This window comes from Podarcis filfolensis (genome assembly GCF_964270895.1).
Source record: "Podarcis filfolensis genome assembly, chromosome: 3".
Lineage (NCBI taxonomy): Eukaryota > Metazoa > Chordata > Lepidosauria > Squamata > Lacertidae > Podarcis > Podarcis filfolensis.
Genome location: NC_139606.1, coordinates 25,470,892 through 25,495,319, shown reverse-complemented (window position 1 = coordinate 25,495,319; position 24,428 = coordinate 25,470,892). Strand labels below are relative to the sequence as shown.

At 41.4% G+C, this 24,428-nt stretch overlaps 1 protein-coding gene across 12 annotated transcripts in view; it reads left to right on the top strand.

Moving 5' to 3' along the window:
- Positions 1-24,428, top strand: part of DLGAP2 (DLG associated protein 2) — a 406,771-nt gene that overhangs the window by 291,456 nt on the left and 90,887 nt on the right. For 8 of the 12 annotated variants that reach the window (XM_083607163.1, XM_083607158.1, XM_083607162.1 and 5 more), the window contains one exon: positions 4,725-4,790. The exons of 2 other annotated variants lie outside the window; for them this stretch is intronic. In XM_083607163.1, the coding sequence (XP_083463289.1) occupies positions 4,725-4,790 (66 nt within the window). Of the gene's footprint in view, positions 1-4,724; positions 4,791-16,682; positions 16,743-21,028; positions 21,155-24,428 lie in introns of those variants that run through there. 2 more of the 12 variants (XM_083607167.1, XM_083607168.1) reach the window with 2 other exon arrangements.

Below are 24,428 nucleotides of genomic sequence, written 5' to 3'. Positions count from 1 at the left end.
CTCAGCATTGTTCAGATTTCAGAAGAGATGGTGCCATAAAGAACAGATAAATCACACTTGTTTTTCTTTCAAGTCATTTTACTTTTCTCAGAAGACTCAAAGGGTCTTGTTTAATTGTTTAATTTAGCACTGGCTTATCTGTTTTGTCGGTCTCTTGCAGTGGTGACAAAAATTTGTATTAACTTTTGCAGGGGTTTAATAATTCATCATACAATATATGTTTTTCTTGGAGAGAGAAAAATCTCCAGAATCCCATTGGTTTACTGTGAATAAGCAATGAAAATAATTGGTGTAATGAGCAGATGTGAATCAAAGCATGAAGTCCTGGAGGGCAAAGTTCTATAAAAAGCACAGTATTGAAAAGTTCAGTATCACAAAATCATTTTATCTAAATCTTCACATTTAACCAAAGTGAACAAACATCCATAGATTTCATTTCAGACTGGTCTCTATCTCTCTTTCTCTCTTTAACCTGGCACCAGCTCCTGGTGGCATGAATGAGAGCCTGAGGCACGTTTTTGGAATTTGACTTGTACTAATTGAGTGATCATTAAGTGAGAAGAGAACGTGATTTGGTATCTGCACAAGAAAGCTAAGCAATGTTTTTAACGATAAAATAAAAATGCTTTTAAATGATCTCATTTTGTCATGGGATTTTGCATCTTAAAAAAGAAAGAAAAAAAAGCTAAAATCAATTGGAATTCATTAGTTGGAAAGAATTTATTTCCAGTATGGTCAATGCTTATTATGTGAAGCCAGATCTTCATACATCTGCCTATCTACTCTAACCCTTTATGCAGGGTTCAGATGTTCCAGATGTTACTGTGCTTCATTGCCCACGCCAGCAGGGGCTGATGCGAGTTGGAGTCCAGCAACATCTGGCAGTCCAAAGGTTTCTCCAGCTGTGCTTTTGCAAGTCACAGCTTGTAAGCTGATAGAACCACATTTTTTTTTTAAAAAAAAGCATCAGAAAAGCCCTCTAGATTGAGGTGGTGGTGGATGCATAGCCATTCTTGAGTCCTTATGGCGGCTGTGAGAAATGAAAGGCAGCAAACAGCTCAGAAAATTTAATGTGGGGCCTGCCAGAAGAAGACATAATTCATGCTGTGTAAGGGCAAAAGGAAGGGACGCGGGTGGTGCTGTGGGTTAAACCACAGAACCTAGGACTTGCCGATTAGAAGGTTGGCAGTTCAAATCTCCGCGACGGGGTGAGCTCCCGTTGCTCGGTCCCTGCTCCTGCCAACCTAGCAGTTCGAAAGCAGGTCAAAGTGCAAATGGATAAATAGGTACCACTCTGGCGGGAAGGTAAACGGCATTTCCATGCGCTGCTCTGGTTCGCCAGAAGCGGCTTAGTCATGCTGGCCACACGACCAGCAGTACGCCAGCAGCCTCGGCCAATAAAGCGAGATGAGTGCTGCAACCCCAGAGTCAGTCACGACTGGACCTAATGGTCAGGGGTCCCTTCACCTTTACTTAAGGGCAAAAGGAATCTATTCAACGCTTGGCCAGACTGGCAGTGGGCTTTCATGGGATTCTGTATGTTCTGTTCTATTTCACCTTATTTCTTTGTACATTGTTTTAAACTGTTTGTAACACTATGCTTTCATTGTTGTAACTTGCCCTTGGACCTTCTAGTAAAGGGTGGGCAATTAATATTGATACTAGTAGTAGTGATGATGATGTTCCACGCACAGAACCCACAGGATCTCCTATTAATTTCTGTGGTTGGAATAACTCAGTGGCATGGCCAATAGTGATGTACATGAAGAACTTTCTCCAGCATGAGAGAGAATGGTGACGGTTCTGTGAGCATGGAAATTCCTTGCTCAAGAATCCTTCAGATTGCAGCACCTTTGTGCTTTGAAATGCACCACTAAAGAGCCATTTCACCACATGTTCCTATTTGTTTTGAAATTCATGTGGAACTTTAAAATCTTGGTTACATTTGCCCACAGAATACCCGTTTGGTTGGCCGCTATTTTCATTTATAGAAGGAGGCTTAACTCCTTTCCATGGTAATGGACATTTTTGGCTCTTCTTACCTCTGTTTTTCGTTTTGTTTTTTTAAATAAAGCTACATTTTTTGTTAAATTCCTTGATACATTTTCTAGTTGGCTCCAGCAAAAGTTCCTCCTATTGTTCGCCTTTTTTATTGTGAAGCCAGATTTGAGGCTCCACTTCTGAGTTTTAACTTGTAGACAGATCACATGAGCCATCTCCATGGTAACTCTGCCTGATTTATGTTTGTATTTAATTAGAGTTGTCCATTACCTCTCCAAATAGAATTTAATTTGAATACATGGGCCTGTCACATTTTAAAAGATTCATTATACCTAATCTGCAAGTTGATTGACGAGATTTGCGGGAGATTGCATATTATATGCACGGCGTATTTAACAGTTTCAAATAGAAAAGGTAAATGTTCCTTTTCTCCAAAAGATTTGTGAATTTGGCTAGTCCCCGCCTCCCCCCCCTTCCGCAAAGGTCTGTGCAATCTTTCCCATTGTTATAATTTTAAATCATATTAGCTGACCTTCAGGGTATGTCACAGCCAGAAGCAAAACTGTATGAATTAGCATTTGCAACCGTGTCATTTAAAACTGGTTAACTTCAGCTAGAAAGCAGAAGTTACCATTTACAGACACGCTGGGGCATATTGTTTATTGATATAAAATATAGGCACCGTGCACAGACCTTTGTGGAGGTTATTTATATTTAGCTAAGGGGTTTGTATCTTCCCTTTAGACAGGCTCTCGGGACTAAATTTCATGAGAAGTTAAAATGGCAATACAACCATTAAAAATAAATAAATAAAACAAAAATTGGGGGGTGGGGGGAGAGACCACTCTAATACAATTCAGGATTATCTATGCTGACTTGTAGCAGCTTTCCATAGGTTTAGAAAAGGTTCTCTTCTAGCCCTACCTGAAAATGCTGAGAATTGCATTTAAGGGATATGCATTTGGCATATAGTGGGCCATGGCACTCTGGTCCAGACATGGTATTCTGACAGCGGCAGACTGGTAACAGAATATTTATGCTTCCTTGTGGAATAGAGGGATTTTTCCTAGGAGCTAAGGCAGCATTTAAAAGGTTTCACACAATGGAATCTTAGGTAAAGTGACTCCTGACCATTAGGTCCAGTTGTGACCGACTCAGGGGTTGCAGCGCTCATCTCGCTTTATTGGCCGAGGGAGCCGGCGTACAGCTTCCAGGTCATGTGGCCAGCATGACGAAGCCGCTTCTGGCAAACCAGAGCAACGCACGGAAACACAGTTTACCTTCCCGCTGGAGTGGTACCTATTTATCTACTTGCACTTTGACGAGCTTTCGAACTGCTAGGTTGGCAGGAGCAGGGACCGAGCAATGGGAGCTCACCCCGTCACGGGGATTCGAACCTCCGACCTTCTGATCAGCAAGTCCTAGACTCTGTGGTTTAACCTATAGCGCCGCCCACGTCCCTAATGGAATCTTAGGCCTCTCCTAGATGACCTGCATATTAAGCACTCATCCTGGTTTGTTTACAGGGAGGTTCTGTGGTGCTGACTCAAACAATTATTAATCTCATACTTTTCCAGTGCATTTTACCCATCAATTTCCTTACTGCAATTTTTTTTAAAAAATACCGTATGTATATGTGTGTGTTTGTTGTGTAAGAACACCATATCCAGTTTAATTGTGCGCCTGGAATTTGTCAGGATGCAGTTGAGTCTCATTGCGAAAAGTCAGCTGTATGGAAGCTGCTTCTGTGTGCTTATTTACACCTCCATACAGAGAAATAAAGCTCTCCTTGTAGTCCAATCTTTATTTGATCAGTGGTCATGCTGGCTGTTCGAGGTAGGAGTAGGCGATATTGTGAACATTTTCAGATCATAAAGAGTCATAAACATGCTTTACGAATTGAGAAGTGGTCTGCAGGTCACTTCCTGGGAAGGGTTATGCCTTGGACTAATTGAGGGCATTGAGGTGGCAGCAGCCTATGAAAGCCACTGCTTATACGCTCCCCCTTTTTATGTTTGCATTTCTCCTCCTACTTCCAGAGTTTTTTGGAATTCTGAACATAGTATTACGATGGGTGTTCCTTAGTTCAACATTAAAAAAAAAACTACTAATAGACAATTGTATGTCAACATGGGGAGGGGGGAATTGTATACTATTGGCACAAAAATGGAAGCAAGAAGAATTACTGACAAAAGAAGAATAGCAAATGAAATTAATGGACTATGCAGAATTAGATAAATTAACAGGAAGGATTCGAAACCTGCGGAACCAGAGATTCTTAGAAGACTGGAGTAAATATTTGAACTATTTGAAAAGCAATTGTAATAAGCAGATTATGCTAGTAGGACTGCAAGAAGTTCTGTAAGGAGGATTATATGAAATATTGCAAAGAATATTATGAAGAGAAATGTTAGTTAATGATAATTAAAAGTAATAGAGAAATTAAGAAATGCAGAATAAGTGATAAAGAAAATCTTCAGAGGTTGTTGACAGAAGTCTAAAACATTGCATAAGATAAGAAGTTATGTTAAATGACTATTGGAAATGACATGTTAAATTTTTTTAAAAAAATGTGTGTGTGTGTATAAATATACAATATATATATATATTGTACTGCACTGTGCTCCTTTAAGGGACATTGAGTTTTGTGAAAGTTAAACGAATAGTAAACATCTGTGCTCCTGATAACATCTATGTGGTTTACTTTGTTTCTGTCTTTCTAGAGGAAGACGGTGGTGACCTCCTCAAGACGGGGATCAGTTTTCCAGGAACGCCAGAGGAAGAACTAGGTACAGATCTCAATTCTTTTCTGAACAAAACTCATTGTCAACCAAAGCTAGGTGTCACCCACTCCTGAAACCGCTTAAAACAAAGTGTGTGTTTGCACGTACCTTTTTTTTTATTGTAATCCGGAATCAGCTTGTGCAAGGAGTTAATTACAAACTTAGTAGTTAGCTTTTGCAGTCTCCACACTTTACAAAAGTTATTCAGCTGACTCCCTCTCCAGATGTCCGCTCTGTACTGAAGAGAGAAAAGCTGAACCATAAATATCAAGCCAAAATAAGAGAGTTATTCTGCCTAGGTAGATTGAATTAATGTGGCCTATACTACAAGACTGTTCAGTACTGAATCATTTGTGGGATACTAACTAAATAGTGTCATTTCCTAACTACATTTACTAAGAACACATTTAGAATGTTTGGAGTACTTATTCAGCTCAGGATTCTGGGCCTCTTGATGAATTTCCCACATGGGCTTAAGGAAAATGGTCGAAACTCCATGTGTATACCATCACTTGTGATATACTTCTTGAATGTCCACTGTATCAAATGTTCATAACATGCTAGCAGTCAGAGGTTACTAATGTGATTTATAACCGATGATTTTGTGCAGGCATAGTATAGTATCCAGTTTTCCCTCCATGGAAATTTCAGAGGTATGAAGTAGCCCTTTGCCAAACTTGGTTCAGTCAGTGGAGCAGAGTGAACCTTAGTAGACAAAGCATTCTTTTTTATTTATTTTAAAAGAACCATTAAATGTATGTAATATTCACTGAAGTATAACGAAGACATACACTGTTTGTCAGTCATATGCATGTACATGTCGCTACATAATATTTCTGTCAGTTGGCTATTGTCACTTAAAATGTGATGAAGGGGAGCACCATAGAATTTCTACAGATTTTAAGTACACAGCATTTTTCACTCAAGTCGCTATTCCCTTCATTAAGTATATTCAAATAGCTTATAAGTCAGTTGCATATTTGCAGATGGGACGAATAAACGATTAGTTCATGATTTGGGGCATTTCATGCAAGATGAATATCCCACATGGGCACAAGGGAAGTTGTCTAGATTACTGACTGTGACATCATTAAATTGTGATTAAATTGTGATTCAGGGGTGGCCAAAATAATGTCCTCCTTTCATCCCTTACCACCATAGTTTAATATGCTCAGGAATGAGTTTTAGCCTGACAACATTGGCGGGGAAAGGGTTTACCACATTGGCTACCTCTGTCTTTGTTATCAATTATTTTCTTGCACATTGTGTTTAGAGCAAAATCTGTAAGGGCACAATTAAGGCAAAGTTAAACATTTTTAGTCAGTAGTGTAGTGATGGTGACCATGATAAAATCTCTGGCAGCGATTATCTCTGTTGACTGTGTGTCCACGACTGAACAGGGGCTGTGGCTGCAGTTGATTGACTGACTTTGACTCCGGTTGATGTTAGCTAAGCTGCTCTGCTTCTTAGAGTTTCTGGTTCAGGCATAGGCAAACTCAGCCCTCCAGATGTTTTGGGACTACAACTCCCACCATCCCTGACCACTGGTCCTGTTAGCTAGGGCTGGTGGGAGTTGTAGTCCCAAAACATCTGGAGGGCTGAGTTTGCCTATGCTTGTTCTAGTTCTTATTGACTGCAGTAGGAAGGGGAAGGTTGGCAGAAGGGCCTAGGAAAGTAGGAGTAGAAAAGCCCTGGTTGGAGCTGGTATTGACCCAGAAGAATAGGAGAACAGAGGTCTAGGTGGCTCCAAGACTGCCTGTACCATTAGGTATTATGCAGCAGATGCCCCAGGCAGCAGATCCAGGGAGATGGGGAGCACTCAAGAGGAAAAAGTGGCCTGCCTTCAGGTGCAGTGAAAGATGCTCTCCTTCGGCCAGGGTTGAAGCAAGATCCATCTACCAGTCTGATTGCCTTCTGTATGTGGAATTCTGGAGGGGCATGTTGTTTCTTTGGTCAGCCAAGTGGGAGGGTTAAAAAAAAAGTGGGAGAGAGGCTGGGCAAAGATGAGAAGTCACAGATTGGCATTAATGTGAGAGAGTTAAGCAGTAAGTGCATACTCCACTTTAAAAAAAAAATGAAATCTTTGAAATGTAAAAGTGCTTAACCTTGGCTGAATAATTCTTACAGTAGTTTAAGTTTTGTTTGAAATAATGTCACTCTTTGAACACAATGCTCACAGAGTGCTCACTTATTGTAGCTTCCAGGAAATGCTCTCCCCCTTCCTTCTTACCTTTCAGAAAGGTACGCCATGTGCATTTGCAGCATTGGGCGAGCACAGAATACTCTTCCTTATCTATTTGGTCAGCCTGTGTACAAGAAGGGCAAAATACAAGGATTTTTCCTTTGGTCCCCTTTTACTTTGACTTTTGGTGTTGTCCACAGAAAATAGAACGGGGTGGAGTTTTGTTTTTTTTTAGTTTTCAACAAAGAAATAAATGTTATAAAAGAAATAGTCTAATTGGCAGCAGAGATATCAATACAACATTATATGAATATATACTGTAAGAATTATTAGTTTTGAAATGTGCCTCTCTTTTTTACAAATATGCAACTCTTCTATTTTTCTTGTTTTATATACCTGGCTTTTCCCCTTTAGTTATAACTGATGGTCAAAATAATAGTCTTTCATACTGGAGATAACATAGGCTACAGTAGAGCAGAGCAGAGCGTGTCTTTGGAAAATTGAGAGGGCAACTATATGGCTTCATCTGCTCTTCTGAATTCAATAGGATTTTTGAAAACAAAGCTAACTATACTTCTTGTTTAAAACAAACAAATGATAAGCAGATGTGCCTCTTATATGAGAAGAAAAACCAAGGGTGATGCATAATCATTCAAAACACAAACTATAATCCAACCAGGCATTTTTAGTGTTTCTTGTTTTCAGTAGGAGAAATGTTATTCCCACTGAAATAAATAACATTTAAAAGAGTTTAACTTGGACTGCCCAAAATAGCATTCCTATTTTTAGAGAGAAATCAAACTGGAACTTGGTTCAAAAACTATCCCTTGACCCCTGAAATTGCTGTGGGAAATTTTAATTTCAAGAGGTTTTGAATTTTTGCAAATAAAGTCAAGATGTATGTCTTTTCCTTTAGTGGCCCACTAAGTATTTGGTGACAATATCATGTCTCTGTAAGCTATGTTTCTGTTTCGTTCCTGTTATCCCTTACTCTTTTCCAGTGTGAAACTGTAAGAAATCGGTGTGGGGATCATCTGCATTTCTCCACCCGTACTCTAAATATCATAGTTTGATATAATTATAATGGAGCAATCTTGCACACTATTCTTTGTATACTTGAGCCCCACTGAAATTACCATGATTCATGGATTTTGTCACATCGCACAGGATTCTGCACTTGATTTTTCCCTACACTTTCTCCAAAACATATTGTTAGAAAACATTGTGCAATTGTATGAAATTGCCATAATTATTATGGCAAATACTGTCATTTTATCTGCATGTTACAAATAGGCAAAAATATATTTAAAACAAAATATTTGTTGAATTTCTCCTATTAAGTAGCATGGTGATTAAATCCGCACATGAATGCATTGATTTAAAGCATTTGTATATTTCCCTTCTTAAATATTAACTCCAGAGATATATTTTGTTTTACAGCAAATTAAAATTATACATATCTTTGCCTTTCTCCTTTCTGTTCCTACAAGCTCTGCATAGCTGATTTTCATTTTTCTAAAAATTAGATGCTCCATGTAGTTTTAGGGGAAATTACAGTTTGGAAATTGTGTTGAATAGATCAAAACTACAGCATTCTAATGTTGATTTTTGAACATTTGTAGGATTATTTTGTAAACATTTCATTAAAGCCAAACACAAATGCTTATAGGTGTTTTGTTCCTAGCTGACAGCAAGGCAATTACTGAACGAAAGCTTTTGAAGTTAACATCCTAGGAAGATTATCAACACTTTCCACTGTGTGAATTAACATAGATCATATCTCTTCCATATGGTCACAATTATCAAGTAATGAGCCCAGTTTAAACAATGGGTGAAAGTGATAGAACACCATACAAATGTGTTACCGAACCAAGAACAGCAACCAGGGGAAAGAATTATAAAAGGAGATCAACTTTTTGTTGCGGAATTGATTCCACCAAATAGCTTATTAGTTTAGACAGCAGAGACTGTATTGGATTTCTTTAAAGGAGCTTACAAAAAGCTTTCACATTGACTTTATTCTCCAGAGTACCTTTTCCCTATAGATATTGTTTATACATTGGGTAGCAATATGGAATGCACTTTTGGGAATTCATCTTGGCCCAGCATTTCTTACACAGGCATATGAATTTGCAACTAAGGAAGCAAGTGGAATATTTTCCCCACAATGAGCTACACACACACACACACACACACACACACCAGGGAAGGGCTGCTTTTCTGAGTAAAAGCAACCGTGTCTACTGTATTCATTTCATAGCTGCAGTTGTTAAAAAATATGGGTTCAATTCTACACTTGCGAAGATGTCCTCTCCTGACCAAAAGCTGGAGTCTAAGGGGCATGAAGAACATCTGGTGGTGACTTAGGCTGCAATCCTAACCCCACATAACTAGGAGTGTGGATTCAATAGTACTTACTTCTGAAATGATTTAGATATGGTTACACTATCAGTCTTGCAGATGGCAAGCCAGGCTTCAGGACCTTGGACAGCTCATCTCACACAGCTTTCTCTGAGGGAAGTCCTATTAGAAAGAGCAGGCATCCCCAAACCCAGCCTTCCAGATGTTTTGAGACTACAACTCCCATCATCCCTAGCTAACAGGACCAGTGGTCAGGGATGATGGGAGGGGGAGGAAGCAGAAAGCAGCTGCAAGCCGGTGGCAGCAACCATTGGAAGGAACCACAGCCATTGGAACTGAGCTGCCACTGCACTCAGCTCTGTCCCCAGCTCCTCTGACATCCTGACACATGGCACATGGCATCACATGCCGCCGGTCCCTCATTCTTCTTCGGAAGGTGGCGCCTCTGTATGAATATGACCAATCCTGGGTATCACCCAGACAGCTCGTTTCTAATTAGTAAATGCAGAACTGACTTATGTTGGCAGATTCTATCAATTTAGATGAGGAATCTTATTTTTTTACACATTGAAAATGCCCTTGGGTTGAAAGCTGCTGTTTAATTTTTTTTAATGCATTGTTGTGTTCTGTGCTTCAGTGCTTAGGCCATAAGCCAACAAGTCCATTTACATATCCACAAAAGGATTGTGCAGTAGACCTTGTTTCCATTCCATTGTGGAACAGTTTTGAAGAACTGTGTGTGGGCTGCTGTCATGGTAGAAATAAAGAAGATGAAGAAACTACTTTCATAGGAATCTAACCCACATATTATCTGGGATAATCTGTAAGCTGTTGCCTTCCATAGATTTTTACTGGGAGAGTCCCAATAGTCTCAGCATCCATAACAGTTTTTCAGAATATACTATAACTTGGATTTAAAATTGTTTTGTGTAATGTAATTCTTCCTTTACAATAGCAAGGCAGTAATAGTATTATTTTAAAAACAAATTACCAGGTGGAAAGGCTCACCAATTTAACTAAAGCAACAACTTGCGAGCATGAAGTTCATTCTCAAACTGAACCCAATACCTCCAAATGAATAATCTTCAAGATTAGCAGTATCTGGCTATTAATGAAACCGTTTCTGCTGTCATTCTCCTGACACTCACACATTGTGCTACTGAAAGGATTTCTTAAAAGGAAAATCATTATAATTACACTCTTAACTTTTGTTTGTTCCTTTTCAGAACAATAGGGATGTGTTAACTGCAGTGATAACACTTTTGCAACAGATTTTATAAAGGGTCCTGTGCTCGTTTCATCTGATTTTTGCAAAGTTTTGAGAAGAACAAGCTTTTGAGTGCTGTATTTCTGGGCTCCCATCCAATCTGCTTGTATAAACTTCTGAATAATCAGTTCAGAAGCTGCGTATTGCCCCTCCTACCTCTAAGGTTTCAGACACCAGTGAGATTTTTTTGAAGACACTGAAGTTATTTTCAATGAGAATGGTGGTGTTCTAAAAGAAATTTAAATGATAACTAGGTGTTTTCCTTCTTCCAACTGCATAGCCGGATTTGTGGTATGAAACCACAACAAGTCATGAGAAAACTGAAACCAATGAGGGCTCAGCACTGTATCCCACCACCAACTCCCCTGGGTCTGAACCTTTCTGCTCTGTGGCTTTGCTAGGGAGTTCCTTGTCTGAAGCCTCCCACAATTCCTTGTCATGCAGCCCGTCCCTTACACCCTCATTACAGTCCCCACCCACAAATCAACAGATCTCTGGACTGCGTGGGATAGGGCGTAGGGGTTGCAGTAGGAAGCAGAATTGCTTTGTGCAAGTGGAAGTGCTTTTCTATTAGCGCAAGGCATCCTTGGATCCAAGCCATAGAACTGGAAGTTTTCTGCCAGAAAGTGCTACTGAATGCAGAAAGGGATCTTGCATCCCTACTAGAAGGAATCACAAGGTGTTGCTGGAGGTACTACATACTTAACAGATAGCAGACCTTGGACCACCTCATTAAAAGGAGTGAGTTTGAGTGAACCATGCATGGAAAGATTCATAGACACATGACCTGATCTGTATATCTGCATTCCAATCCAAACATGATCCAGTTTTTGGAGTGAACAAAAAATAAATTCCCCATCCTTAGTTTCACTGCTTACTGCAATTCCTTTTCAGAAGATGCTCAAAGGACTGCAGACTTTTGATCAATCTATTTGACTAGTTTTGCTGCAGTGGAAATAGGAGCAATACTAGGCCAGGCACATATATACATACCCCATACTCAGTAGCAGCCTGCTTTAAATGACTTTTATTTATTGTTCCTTTGCTATCACAAAAGCTCTCAACGTGCAGCTGTGATGTAATCTGATCACCAGTCTAGCTAATCTTAAAAATGTAGTAATTAAATAATAGGTATTTATTTGAGGATTTGTTGGGATTGGCTTTACGGTAATTTTTAGAAGTTTTGAATGGATCTCATAAACATATAATGCTTATCTGAATGAAGTTTTGAATTATTTGGGTCTGTAAAGAACCATGCATTGAGGAGAAATATATATATAGTGTGGGGGAGGTTAATTTTGACCTTCTATAAATAAGCTATGTTCGTGCAACCTTCTGACCAGACTCAGAGAAAATTCAGTGGGTATGGAGTCTGCTCTCATGACACACTATTTGTGTGCATGTCCAGCCATGTACAGGACTCAACTTCTGCCTAACCCAGGGCTAGCCATACCTTTAGGTAAAGTGAAGCAACTGCCTCGGGTAGCATATGCTGAGATATGGCAGCTCTCAGTTCTGTTGGAGAAATGTTGGCATACCTTGTCCATCATGAGCAACTACCCTGCTGACCTCCCTCAGGGACAGGGCTGTAACTTACTACTTGTTGTGAAATAGGTTTCAGCATCCAGTCCTACTATATGTGAATGGGTGTGCTTGGGTGTGCCGTTTTATCCTTTGTCTCAGGCAACCTGGCTTCTAGCATCTCTGAGGGTGAAGGGGAGGAGCAGAGGGGGCTTTGTCCATCCCTTACCCTGCTGCTGACCTTGCAACAGCCATTTCCCGGAAGGGGGTCTTTTGAGAAACTATTAGCTGCCATGCATGTTACTTTGCAAGCTCCGTTGCAAGAGGGCTCTGTGGCAGATGCAGTGGGAGGCTATGCCAGCCGCCTCAAATTTGCCCTCAGAGCAATTTTGTAGCTGCAAATGAACAAAAGAGAAGGGGCGCAGAGGTCCCTGATTTCCATCATCAAAGCCCTGCACTGTCTTTAGGTAGGGCTGGGATAAACTCCCTTTCTGAAACCCCAAAGAGCTGATGCAAGTTAATGTAGACAAGGTTGAGTTAGATGGACCAATGATGGCTGCCAATGATGTCCATGTTGCCACCACTGTTGGCTGCAAAACTTGCCCCATAAGTATCTTTTGAAATCATAGCCTTCAAAACCAAAAGGGCAGGAAGGACAATTGATCTAATTGTATACAGCACCATTCATTAATATGGCGCTTTATTCAGTGGCCTGTGCAACACAGACAGATTCCAGCCTCAAGGATCACACAGCTTGATTGGGTGTGAGAGGGCAGGATATGTGGTGTGAACTGCATGAGCACAATTAGTGTATGCAATAACGTGCTTACTGACTATAGCGCCTTCTCTGCATTTGAAGGAAAATCTCCATTGGAACCAATGGCATTTCCCCATGGGTTCTCTTTGCATAACCCAAATAAACCGCATGCTAAGGGCATTTACGCGATTAAAGTAACATCTAATTTGACCATCGAGAGCTACAAGTGGAAGGCAGCATCTGTCTTGACCGAGGGCTCATCCGCACTGAATCAGAACAAATATCAAGCAGGTTTTCTGCAGATTGGCTTTTGCTCTGATTCAGCAGTTAAACAGTGAGTTTTCCCAGGGAAAGTGATGGGGCAAACGGAAGACCACTCTGACTCATGCCTAGAAAAGCACAGGGCAAGCTGAAATGTGGACAAAGCCAAACACCCACAGTGATTCTGTGGAGGAGTGTGCTCTGTGCAATAGGGTCTAGGGCAGCTTCAGTGGGAGGGGAGACATGCCGGAAAACAGACTGAAGCATCCAGGGAAGCTCCACTCACACTGAGTGCCTCCACCAGATTTTGGCCTGGGTACCCCATACCATGGGACATGAGTGGCGCTGTGGGTTAAACCACAGAGCCTAGGACTTGCCGATCAGAAGGTCGGCAGTACGAATCCCCATGACGGGGTGAGCTCCCATTGCTCGGTCCCTGCTCCTGCCAACCTAGCAGTTCGAAAGCACGTCAAAGTGTAAGTAGATAAATAGGTACCGCTCCGGCGGTAAGGTAAACGGTGTTTCTGTGTGCTGCTCTGGTTTGCCAGAAGCGGCTTAGTCATGCTGGCCACATGACCCGGAAGCTGTACGCCGGCTCCCTCGGCCAATAAAGCCAGATGAGCGCCGCAACCCCAGAGTCGGTCACGACTGGACCTAATGGTCAGGGGTCCCTTTACCCTTTACCTTTACTCCATACCATACCATCACTGTCTGGTTTGTATCAATGAGTTTCACTCATGCCATTTTAGATCCTTCTTCACATCTACTCTTGCTCATAGTACCATGCCACTAATATGAGCCTCTGTTCATGCTGTTAAATGTGCGGTTTATCAACAAAAACACCAACGTTTTCTTATCCATTCATCCAGCTACATGGGGCACAACTCATTCATGCTAAAATCCCAGTGCAGAGAAATCCCGTGGCCATAGCCACTCAGAGAAATTAGTACATAAGCAGGGAGGACCATATGACTTATCGGCGGTAATAAGCATGTGTGCAACAGGTCAAAAATGCGCTGTCACATCTTTGCAAATTCCTTTTGGGAAGTTGCAGGGCCCTGCCAGTTCATTCATTACTTCCTCCGTGCAGCAACAGCAGTGGAATAACTATTGGAGTGGGGCTGGGGATCATATGGCACAAGAAAAAACATGTTTTCGTCACAATCCAACACGAAGTTAAGTGTGCTTTAGCCTGTTCATTTATTTCAACTTAAGCATATTTACCGTATTTTTTGCTCTATAAGACTCCTAAAAAGTAAGGGGAAATGTGTGTGCATCTTATGGAGTGAATTTTAGGCTTTGCAGCTATCCCAGAAGCCAGAACAGCAAGAGGGATTGCTGCTTTCACTGCGCAGCGATCCCTCTTGCTGTTCTGGCTTCTGAGATTCAGAATATATTTTTTCTTGTTTTCCTCCTCCAAAAACTAGGTGCGTCTTGTGGTCTGGTGCGTCTTATAGAGCGAAAAATACGGTAAACGTTGAGCTGGGTGGTGCGCATTATGCACACATGTAAGGTAAGCATGTCAGGGAGGAGGCTGCAGCCCAGGGTTAGCCAGTGTGCTGCCCTCCAGAGGTTTTGGGCTGCAACTCCCATCAAAAGGAATCTGTATGTGCAGTGGTCAGGGAAAATGGAAGTTGCAGTTCAGACCACCACATTGGCTGCTCCAGTTCTAGCCTAACCTTTCACCAGGCATGCTAGTTTTGAATGTGGAGAAACTGTTCTTTGTTGTTTTATTTACAGGAAGGAATATCCATGTATTTATTTTTTTTTGCATCTGGAAGAGACCGTCACAATTTTCCTAACATGATTATTGTGCTTTTTTGTGGAGCATGAATGCCATATATGACTACTTTCAGACAAAATATCTAAATATTCTGTCACCATCTAAAACATACTCATCTAAGTTGGCCATTGATTGACCCGTGTAATTGTCTGGTTTGTTGCAATGTATGTCCATCACACCATTTGACCTGTCGGCTATCATACGTCTTTCGATCAAGAGCACATGGTAGTTTATGTGCATTCAATCCTTACCTAGAGTGGGTTGTTTTGTTATCATAATTAGGTTCTTCAAGGAAGGCAGCTGACATTCTCCTTGGTGAATATTTAGAGTCCTACATTTTGTTACAATTCACTTGCTTCTTTCTTATTTTTGCATAGATTCACGGTGAAAATAATAAGCCAAATAGTTCGAATTCGTCATGTAAAGTTGCAGGTGATTATTTCAGGGTTCTGCTTGGTCACTTAATATAACTCCAAAAGAGTGAGACTCATGTAAGCTACATAATGCGAGCTTCTCTGTCTCTGCATTTGGACAGAGCATCCCATGATGCGTGTGGTTTGCAGAAATCAAATTATTTATATATTCCATGAAGATGATTCTCAACCTTTCAGCATAAGGCAGGCATAGGCAAACTGGGCCCTTCCGATGTTTTGGGACTACAACTCCCATCATCCCTAGCTAACAGCACCAGTGGTCAGGGATGATGGGAATTTTAGTCCCAAAACATCGGGAGGGCCAAGTTTGCTTATGCCTGGCATAAGGGCTATACTTTTATTTTTCCACACTATACTTCTCACCTTTGCGGGATCAAGCAAAGCAAAAAGTTTCATCTGATCACATTTGCAACTGTTTGATAGAGGAGCCCTAATGTGAAACTCTGAATGTCTTTAGCAGCTCCAAACTATCTCAAAAAAACAAACCCCACCCTTGGGCAAATATATCCCTTAAACAGCTTCACTTTTTCTTTCTTGCATTCAGAAATGCAAAAAAATAGAACATTGAAGTTACTTTAGGATGCAGTTGCAGAATGATGTATATTTTGTCATTATATTTTTATTTTCCCATTATTAGGACAGTAAAGTAGTTCAGATACATAAGATTATAGGAACACTTGCATAGGATGATTAAGTGTACAAAAGCAAATTATTTATTATAAAAATCACCCAAAACCTTGTACAATATTGCTACTGAAACTAATATCACCATTTTGATCTGTTGGTGCAGACATAATGCTAAACCATAACTGTGCAATGCTTGGACATGTGAGCCTCTTCCTTCCTGGCTTTTTCTCCTCTGACACAAGCCAGAGGAGGACAGGAGAAGCTTTCATATTTGGATTTAAGCTAACCAGATTTCCATGTTACATTCGAAGTTCGGGAACTTTGGTTAGTTTAAACTCCAGTTAGTAAACAAGGCAGGATTATAAGCAACAGTTGATATTGGCTTCTTTGAACTAACCATACTTCAGACTTCAGGTTTGGGAACTCTGGTTAGTTTAAAAGCAAAAGTATCTGATTTCCTCCCCTGGTGGAGCCTGGGGCTTGCCATAGCTCAGGTATGAAACATGAAATTATGGTTTTAGCATTCTATCCAAACCAGGCCATGATATGGAATGTCAATAGTATTTATGGGTTTGCTTTTCTGCCTCTTTGCAGTGTTGAAATATAGGTTGACAAAATGTTTACATTTAGCGTGTTGAAAATTGTTAGTCACTATCCAAAGCGCTAAGCATTAAGTATTATTATTACTTTCACAGATTTTGTTGTATTCTATGGAATCCAATTTTTCATATAAAAATGGAGTTTGGGGGCCACCTCTTTGAAAAGGTAACATTTCTTCTGTAGTTAAATGTACCGTAGCCTTAAGTGCAGTTAGCTTTGCAGACAAATGTATTTTAAATTTGCAAGCAGTAGGCATTATCTTGCATTCTTCCATGTGCCTTTCTTCCTGTAGTTTGCAGTGCAAATTCATAAACTTCACACCAGGAGTCCTGCTGGGTTGGTTGATAGTTTAGGTGCTTCGACAGTCGCATGTGCATAAAATATGTAAAGGATTAGGAATATTCATTGAAGCTCTCAATCGGCAGGGCCATGGAGGACCAACAAAAAATGTGAATTCCAATTTCTTGTCTGGTAACTCGTTCACATTTGAATGCCTACACTGCAATCTTTGTGGGCTGATTCTTATGTTAACTAAACAGCATAGCTGACCCTCTGCTCTCTACATCACTGTAGTAACATAGACATTAGGGCAGGCATAGGCAAACTCGGCCCTCCAGATGTTTTGGGACTACAACTCCCATCATCCCTAGCTAACAGGACCAGTGGTCAGGGATGATGGGAGTTGCAGTCCCAAAAACATCTGGAGGGCTGAGTTTGCCTATGCCTGTATTAGGGAAACCACATGGGTGGGACATTTGGCACGGCTACATTCCACACCATTGCCACTAAGCCAAGGGGAAGAGCAGTGATGTGCAAGAAATATCATTATATCACACACCCCTCCCATTGCATGCGTTACTGGAGGGGAGCAGGAAATAGACATGTAAAATAGATAATCATACAGCTTGGGTAACATAGGAATCTGCACACAGTATGCTTTCTTCTCAAGTGTCTTGACTGCTGTCTGTTTGTGAAGACTCTGTTTAATTGCTTTGGGATTCCTTTGATACTGGAAACCACAATTTTGATTTATTCCCCCCGCCCCCCGGAAGGCCATTATTTATGCAAGTGTTTACAGGCAATGCAACAATGCAAGAAATGCTCTTGTTAAATAACTAGCATCTTCATAAACAAAAGGCATACTGCATCACTACAACATCTCAGTGAAAGCTGACTTTTGTAATAATGTGAAGACATCTGCAGGAATTTCCATCTCTTGCCATAATTCCTCTGCAGCTCACAGAAAATAATAGCTTGACACACAAATCCTTTAAACCCTGTGCTGTCCATGTGAAGGACTGTTGCTCCACACTTAGCAAAGTTAGATTATTTCTAGGTGTTACAAAGTTGGCATTTATTTCTTTATTTCATGAAATATATACACAGCTTGTTGTGGGATAGGGAACATATCTCAACATGCATTATTTGCAACACTTCCCATTTGTTTTGCTCTTCCTCCCCCACCCCCAGTTCTGAAATTGTGCCTGGCAGGTATACAAACAAATAAAAAGTGTTTTGTTTACTTTTGTTTAGGACTGGCACTCACTGATGAGATGGTGCTGTGGCATGCTACATAAACCGTATGAGTCATACGGTCATACAGCACCAGTACTGAATCCCATTGATAAAGTTTATTTCTTGGGGTAGGTTGTAAGGACATGGGTAGGAACAGAATATATGGGTGGGGTATAATATATATATATATATATATATATATATATATATATATATATATACCCCACCCATCTGGCTGGGTCTTCCCAGCCACTCTGGGCAGCTCCCTACCGAATATTAAAAACATAATATAGCATTAAACATTAAAAGCCTTACTTCCAAAAGTAAGATAGTTGCTATTGCCTTGACTTCTGAAGGGAGGGCATTCCACAGGGCGGGCGCCACTACCGAGAAGGTCCTCTGCCTGGTTCCCTGTAATCTCACTTCTCTTAGTGAGGGAACCACCAGAAGGCCCTTGGCGCTGGACCTCAGTGTCCGGGCTGAACGATGGGGGTGGAGACGCTCCCTCAGTTGTTGTTGTTAGATAAAGGCTCTGTGTATATAGAAAAGGAGAACTTCACAAGGGTTAGGGTGTCCTAAACTCTACATGGATGGTACATGAAGATCATGTAATTCATTTCAGATCCACACACAGAAAAGGGACAGCAGTACAGAAGTCTCAGGCCAAGCCTCCTAAGAACATCCAGAGACTCTGTCTGGGTGGTTCCTAGGGTGGGGCCTTGTCTATGGTGTGACCAACACACAATTCAGTTCAGTATTCTGGTGAGCATGTGAGGAGGAAGATGCCCTCAGAGCTCTCATGATGGGTGCAAAAAGAGGTCATGATAAGCAGGGAACCAGAGTTATGTGAGGGGTGGTGAAGAATGGGAACAGAATACAAGATAAAAAGGCCCAGTGACTGTGTATGTATTTTTTATTTTACTAACTACACATATATCTTGCCTTTCCCCACAAGGAGCTTAAGGCAGCAGCATACACGGTTCTCCCCTTTTCTCCATTTTATCCTCCTAACAAGCCTGTGAGACAGATTAGGCTGAGAGATCTCTCTGGTCCGAAGTTACCCAGTGAGTTCATGGCCAAGCAGGGGTGTAAACTAGGGATGTGGGAGGGATTTGTTGGGCCCTCTCTCCTCTCCCCACGTGCTCCCTAATTATATTCTGGGTTCCCCTTTCCTCAATCTTCCAAAACAGATTTAAGGGGGGATGCAGGTAGAGGAAGTTCTATTGTGCAGCCTAAAGTGTTTGTGCTACTGGGACCATTTAGTTGTATGGTCTGCCATTATATCTCAAGCGTCAAAGGCCAGGGCAAATAGGTGTCTCTTCATTTTGCCTAAAACAGGCATCTCCAACCTTTGGCCCTCCAGATGTTTTGGACTACAATTCCCATCATCCCTGACCACTGGTCCTGTTAGCTAGGAATCATGGGAGTTGTAGGCCAAAACATCTGGAGGGCCGCAGGTTGGGGATGCCCGGCCTAAAACATATCTACGGAACACATTTTGCAGATAAAAGCACTGAAAAGTCTATTTTGCATCAAAAAGTGCATATTTTAATTGTATGCTGACTTCTCATACATTCTTTCAAAAAGATCTGCAAAAATGTGATGGTACTGAACACCAGAAATACTGAAGGGGGGCAGGATTAGGCTGCTCAGCCCATATCTAATCTGAACCCAGGTCTCCCTGGTCCTAGTCAAACATTCTCACTGCTATTACAAATTTCTCAAGGTCCACAGTGGCTTCAGTAACCAAACAATGATCTATGAAAGTCATGAATTACATTGCAGATCCAAAAAGAGCTGAAAATAGTAAGAACTATACTAAAAAGGAAGAGTTTTGATGTTTCCACCTTGTAGGTTACACCGGCATCCAATAAGTTTTGTAATCAAGATTAGAATTGTTCTGAAAATATGTCATGTAAGAATGGTTTATTCATACCTAGATGCTACAATTGGCTTATGAAATTGGTTTTTCATTCAGTAGGAAAGAGGCTGATTTTAGCATTCAGTGTGCTTGTTTTGAATGTCTTCAACATTTTCACTTGCTTTCACAATATTTCAGTTAGCTGCAAGATAGGCTCCATGACTTTGTTGCTAAGAATAAAAAACACAGTTTTGAAGTCCTCCATAGTATTGAAATTATTTCTGTGCTGTTAGTTGAATTATATCACCATTTTCAAATCATGCTTTCAGTGTGTTTAAAGCTCATCTTAACATCCCTTCCTATCGACACTGCATAAGAAATGTTCTCCAGAGGAAGACAAGAGTAACTGAAAAAAACAATGAAAGACATATGTTAATTGAACTTTTGTGAGTTGTTGGGGTGAGGATATAAAGGAAGTAAGAGGGACACAGGACAGGTAACTCTCTGGGGAAGGTATAACATGTGGGAAGAGGTGGTATTCTGACCATTCATTTGAAAAAGAAACAGACATAAGCAGTCAATTGTTGTACTCTAATTCCCATCAACTCAAGCCAGCACAGACATTGGTCAGGGATGATAGGAGCTGTAATCCAACAACATCTTTAAGGCTGCAAATTCCCCACCCCTGCAATAGATGAACTTTTTACTAGGCTGGTAAATTACCTTTGAAATATCACACAGAACAGTAACAAGAGTCAGCCAAATTTTAATGGATTGGAAATAACCCCTGTATGTATTGTAGCTTTCTCTTTCCTGGGGAAAGGAAGGAGCAAAAATACTTATCCAGATCCTAAAAGAAACCATTGAGTGTTAAGGTATTGGTATTTGATGAGATATCTCAAGGTGATGAGAGAAGGCAGCAGCTGCCCTTCTGAAAACATTTCCTGCTGCTCCAAACATGGCACCAGAAGCATAGCATTGCTTCATGAATTTCAACAATGTAATGAGCAAATAGAGTAGTGTAATAAATTTAAAATTTAAAGCCAGCAGATGAATTTGATTTCTTTCTTTTTTTAAGAACCTCAGTCCCCTAACCTAGCAAGAAGGAGCCAATGAAGCTAAGATGGAAAATAGGCAAGTTCCCAGACACCAGGCTGAAGGCCCTAAGACGCTCCAAGCATAGACCTTGAATGGGAGGAAGGTGCAAGGATCCTTTTCCCAATCTCTACACCTGCAATCGAACTTTCCCCTCCGCCATGTTGTCCCCAGATCTGCTCCAGAGGATTGGAGTAACTCCTAGAACAGATATAGAGTGTGTACATGGGGAGCAGAGAGGGAGAAGGTTGTACAGGCAGAAATACTTGCACTGATAGAATAAGTGATTTGGAGGTATATTGGACTCCACCCTTCGTTTCATTATGTGTGTGTACATACAACTAGTTATTTGACAGGGCTCAGTGAAGCTGGCTTAAGTAATTGGTTTCTGGCCTGCATGAAAATGTTGTCACAGAAATGGCCACTGTAAACCTGTGATTTGTGGTGAAGCTACATGCCTTTACATGAAGACACTTGTAAAAGGTTTGCGATGGAGGCAGAGCCACACTTTTCAAACTGTTGCTTTATCCAATATCTTCACATGAATTTTCAGCTGTGCCTCAGAAGTGAATTCTAAACGCAGCTGCGCCTGTGAAACATTTGTTCCCTCTTTCCGTCGTGGCAAGGAGGTGACTAATGTGGAGAGATCACAGATTCAGAGGACAATTTTGAACCTGAGGCATTTGTGCAGCGCAAAACAGCTGGGTGATGGAGGACAGTTAATGCCCTTTCTTTGCTGTAAAGGGTTGATTGGGCTAATGAGGACCTCTGCCTCAGGGGCTTAATAAGCCTAGCTTATAATGTGGTGTTAAAAAAGACTAGACAAATTCATAGAGGATATGCCTTCCAATAGCTACTTAGCCATGATAGCAAAGTGTAAGTCAGAGTTAGAGAACCTGAGGTCCTCTAAATGTTGGGCTACAGCTCCTATCATTTCTGACTGTTGACTGTTCTGGATGGGACTGTTGGGAAGGCCACAAGTCTTTGCTGTAACTCCAGTAGAACAAGCAGCTCTCTAAATACCAGCTGGTGGGGACAAACTTCAGTTCCTTCTGGGGGCATCTCGCAGGCATTTACTCCAGCAGAGCTCTTCTTCTGTTCTTAACCTTTAAGCAGTCATGGCTGGGGATAGGAGCAAATTTGGTTTGGATAGAAAGGTGTCACGCTTTTTAGCAGCTCCAAGCAGCTTGGAAGCTGTTCAGGGTTTAAAAGAAAAACTACTTCATTCACGTTTTGCAGTACTGTGTATTCTGGGGGGTAAAGGTAAAGGGACCCCTGACCATTAGGTCCAGTCGTGGCCGACTCTAGGGTTGCGACGCTCATCTGGCTTTATTGGCCGAGGGAGCTGGCATACAGCTTCCGGGTCATGTGGCCAGCATGACTAAGCCACTTCTGGCAAACCAGAGCAGCGCACGGAAACGCCGTTTACCTTCCTGTCATTTAATCTACTTGCATTTGACGTGCTTTCGGACTGCTAGATTGGCAGGAGCAGGGACCGAGCAACAGGAACTCACCCCGTCGCGGGGATTTGAACTGCCAACCTTCTGTTCGGCAAGTCCTAGGCTCTGTGGTTTAACCCACAGCGCCACCCGCATCCCTATTCTGGAGTGTACTGAATTCCAACCCGCACATTTCTTTGGGAGCAGCGGAAGAGGTGGGTTTGCTCCAGAATGTGTATCAGCCTGAAATCCTTCACCATCCGAATTAGATGCTGCAGAGAATACCTTTGTGTCTCCTCAGGTGGTGAACAGCAGATTATAATAGGTCTTTGCCAAACTTGTGATGCTAAGTAAAGGCAGACAGGGCTTCTTTAATAGTATTCACCAGCAGGTCACAGAAACACGAGAAGGGTCTGTGTGTGTGTGTGTGTGTGTGTGTGTGTGTGTAGGGGGTGTATTCATTCTGTAATGCTTTCTGTCTCCAAGTATAGCCATTTTTAAATGCACAAAACAAAGTATAATGATTTCTTTATAATTGGAGTTAACTATTCTTAATTCAAGTACTTATTACCTGGCTAATTCCAGAGTGTTTCTTTCATGTGCAGTTTTCATTGATGAAAATTATGTCACTAAGGCTCAGCAATTATTTATTTTATGCAGCTGTATATTCATGGGTGTTTCAGGGCTCTAAGAAAAGGAAATAAGTTTTAGAGGGTAAAGTGTTTGAATGGGGAAGCCCTAATGTTTTGAATTAACCTAGTACAGTTAAAGTAATTCAGTGTCATGCAGATATTCACAAATGTTAGTAGGCAACTCACTCTCATCTAGGTTAGTCATTGTGAATTGGCGAGTGGACATTTATTTCTATATATCTTATCAGTATAATATATGAGATGAAGAAGGTTCATACTCCCAGTAGAGAGGGATGAACTTCTGCGTGCATCCGGACACAGACATACTCATATACACCTGCCTGCCTTGGTTTAGCATGGCTTGGGTCTCTCTTGACCTTTGGAGAAGAGCTCTTCATAAAACTCCACTCCTTGCAGCAAAGTCTTCTGAGCACATTTAGATTACCAGTTTTGGGAGCTGTAGTTTCTTATTCTCCCTGCTCAATATACAGGAGGAACACTTCCCAGCCTTCATGTTAGCAATGCATTGGGAGTTCAGAAGAGCCCAAAGTTTCAGCCTCGCCTACCATTTCCCCCCTTTCCCCATATATACTCTACTCTGACTAAACCCACAACTTGACATCTTTAGGAAGTTTTGGAAAGGGTCCAAGGCTGTCTCCAACAGCCAAGTTATAGTGATTCAGATTACTCTTAGGTCAAAGAGGGTGCCTTAGCAACACATGAGGCCAGGTCGGCTGGGGTCGGGAAGAAGGGGGCAATTACAGTAAGTACAGCCTTAGAGCTCACTTCCCTCCTACAATACCTTTGTTTGCCTTCCGCCTTGGAGAACAGAGATACATCCACCACTATCACAGCAAGTGAAGTCACTTGACAGCCACAGTGGCCACTCAAGTCTCTTTCTTCCTGCCTGCTGGAAGCTGTAAACAGAGACATCTGAAGCAGCAACCAAATGGATCAGCAGCAAGTGGTGACCAGAAAAGGTCAGAGCAGTGGGATGAGTGGACAGAAAAAAGGATAATATTATTCATTCATTCCTATATACCATTTAAAGCCGAAAATGGGCTTCTAAGTTGTTTGCTACACACACAAACACACACACCAGTTACACAAACATTAAAATACATTTATATTTCCTTGAGCGCGCCAGCACAGACACAGATGCCATTGCTTCAGCTCCTCGGCTAACAAGTCCTTTCTCATCTCTAATCCCACTATCCCTGTCCCATTTAGGTACCTTTGTGCATTGGGGACTTGGCAGGGGATGCAACTTGGAGGGCAAAGAAGGGGAATAGGCTCTTCATTTTATCCA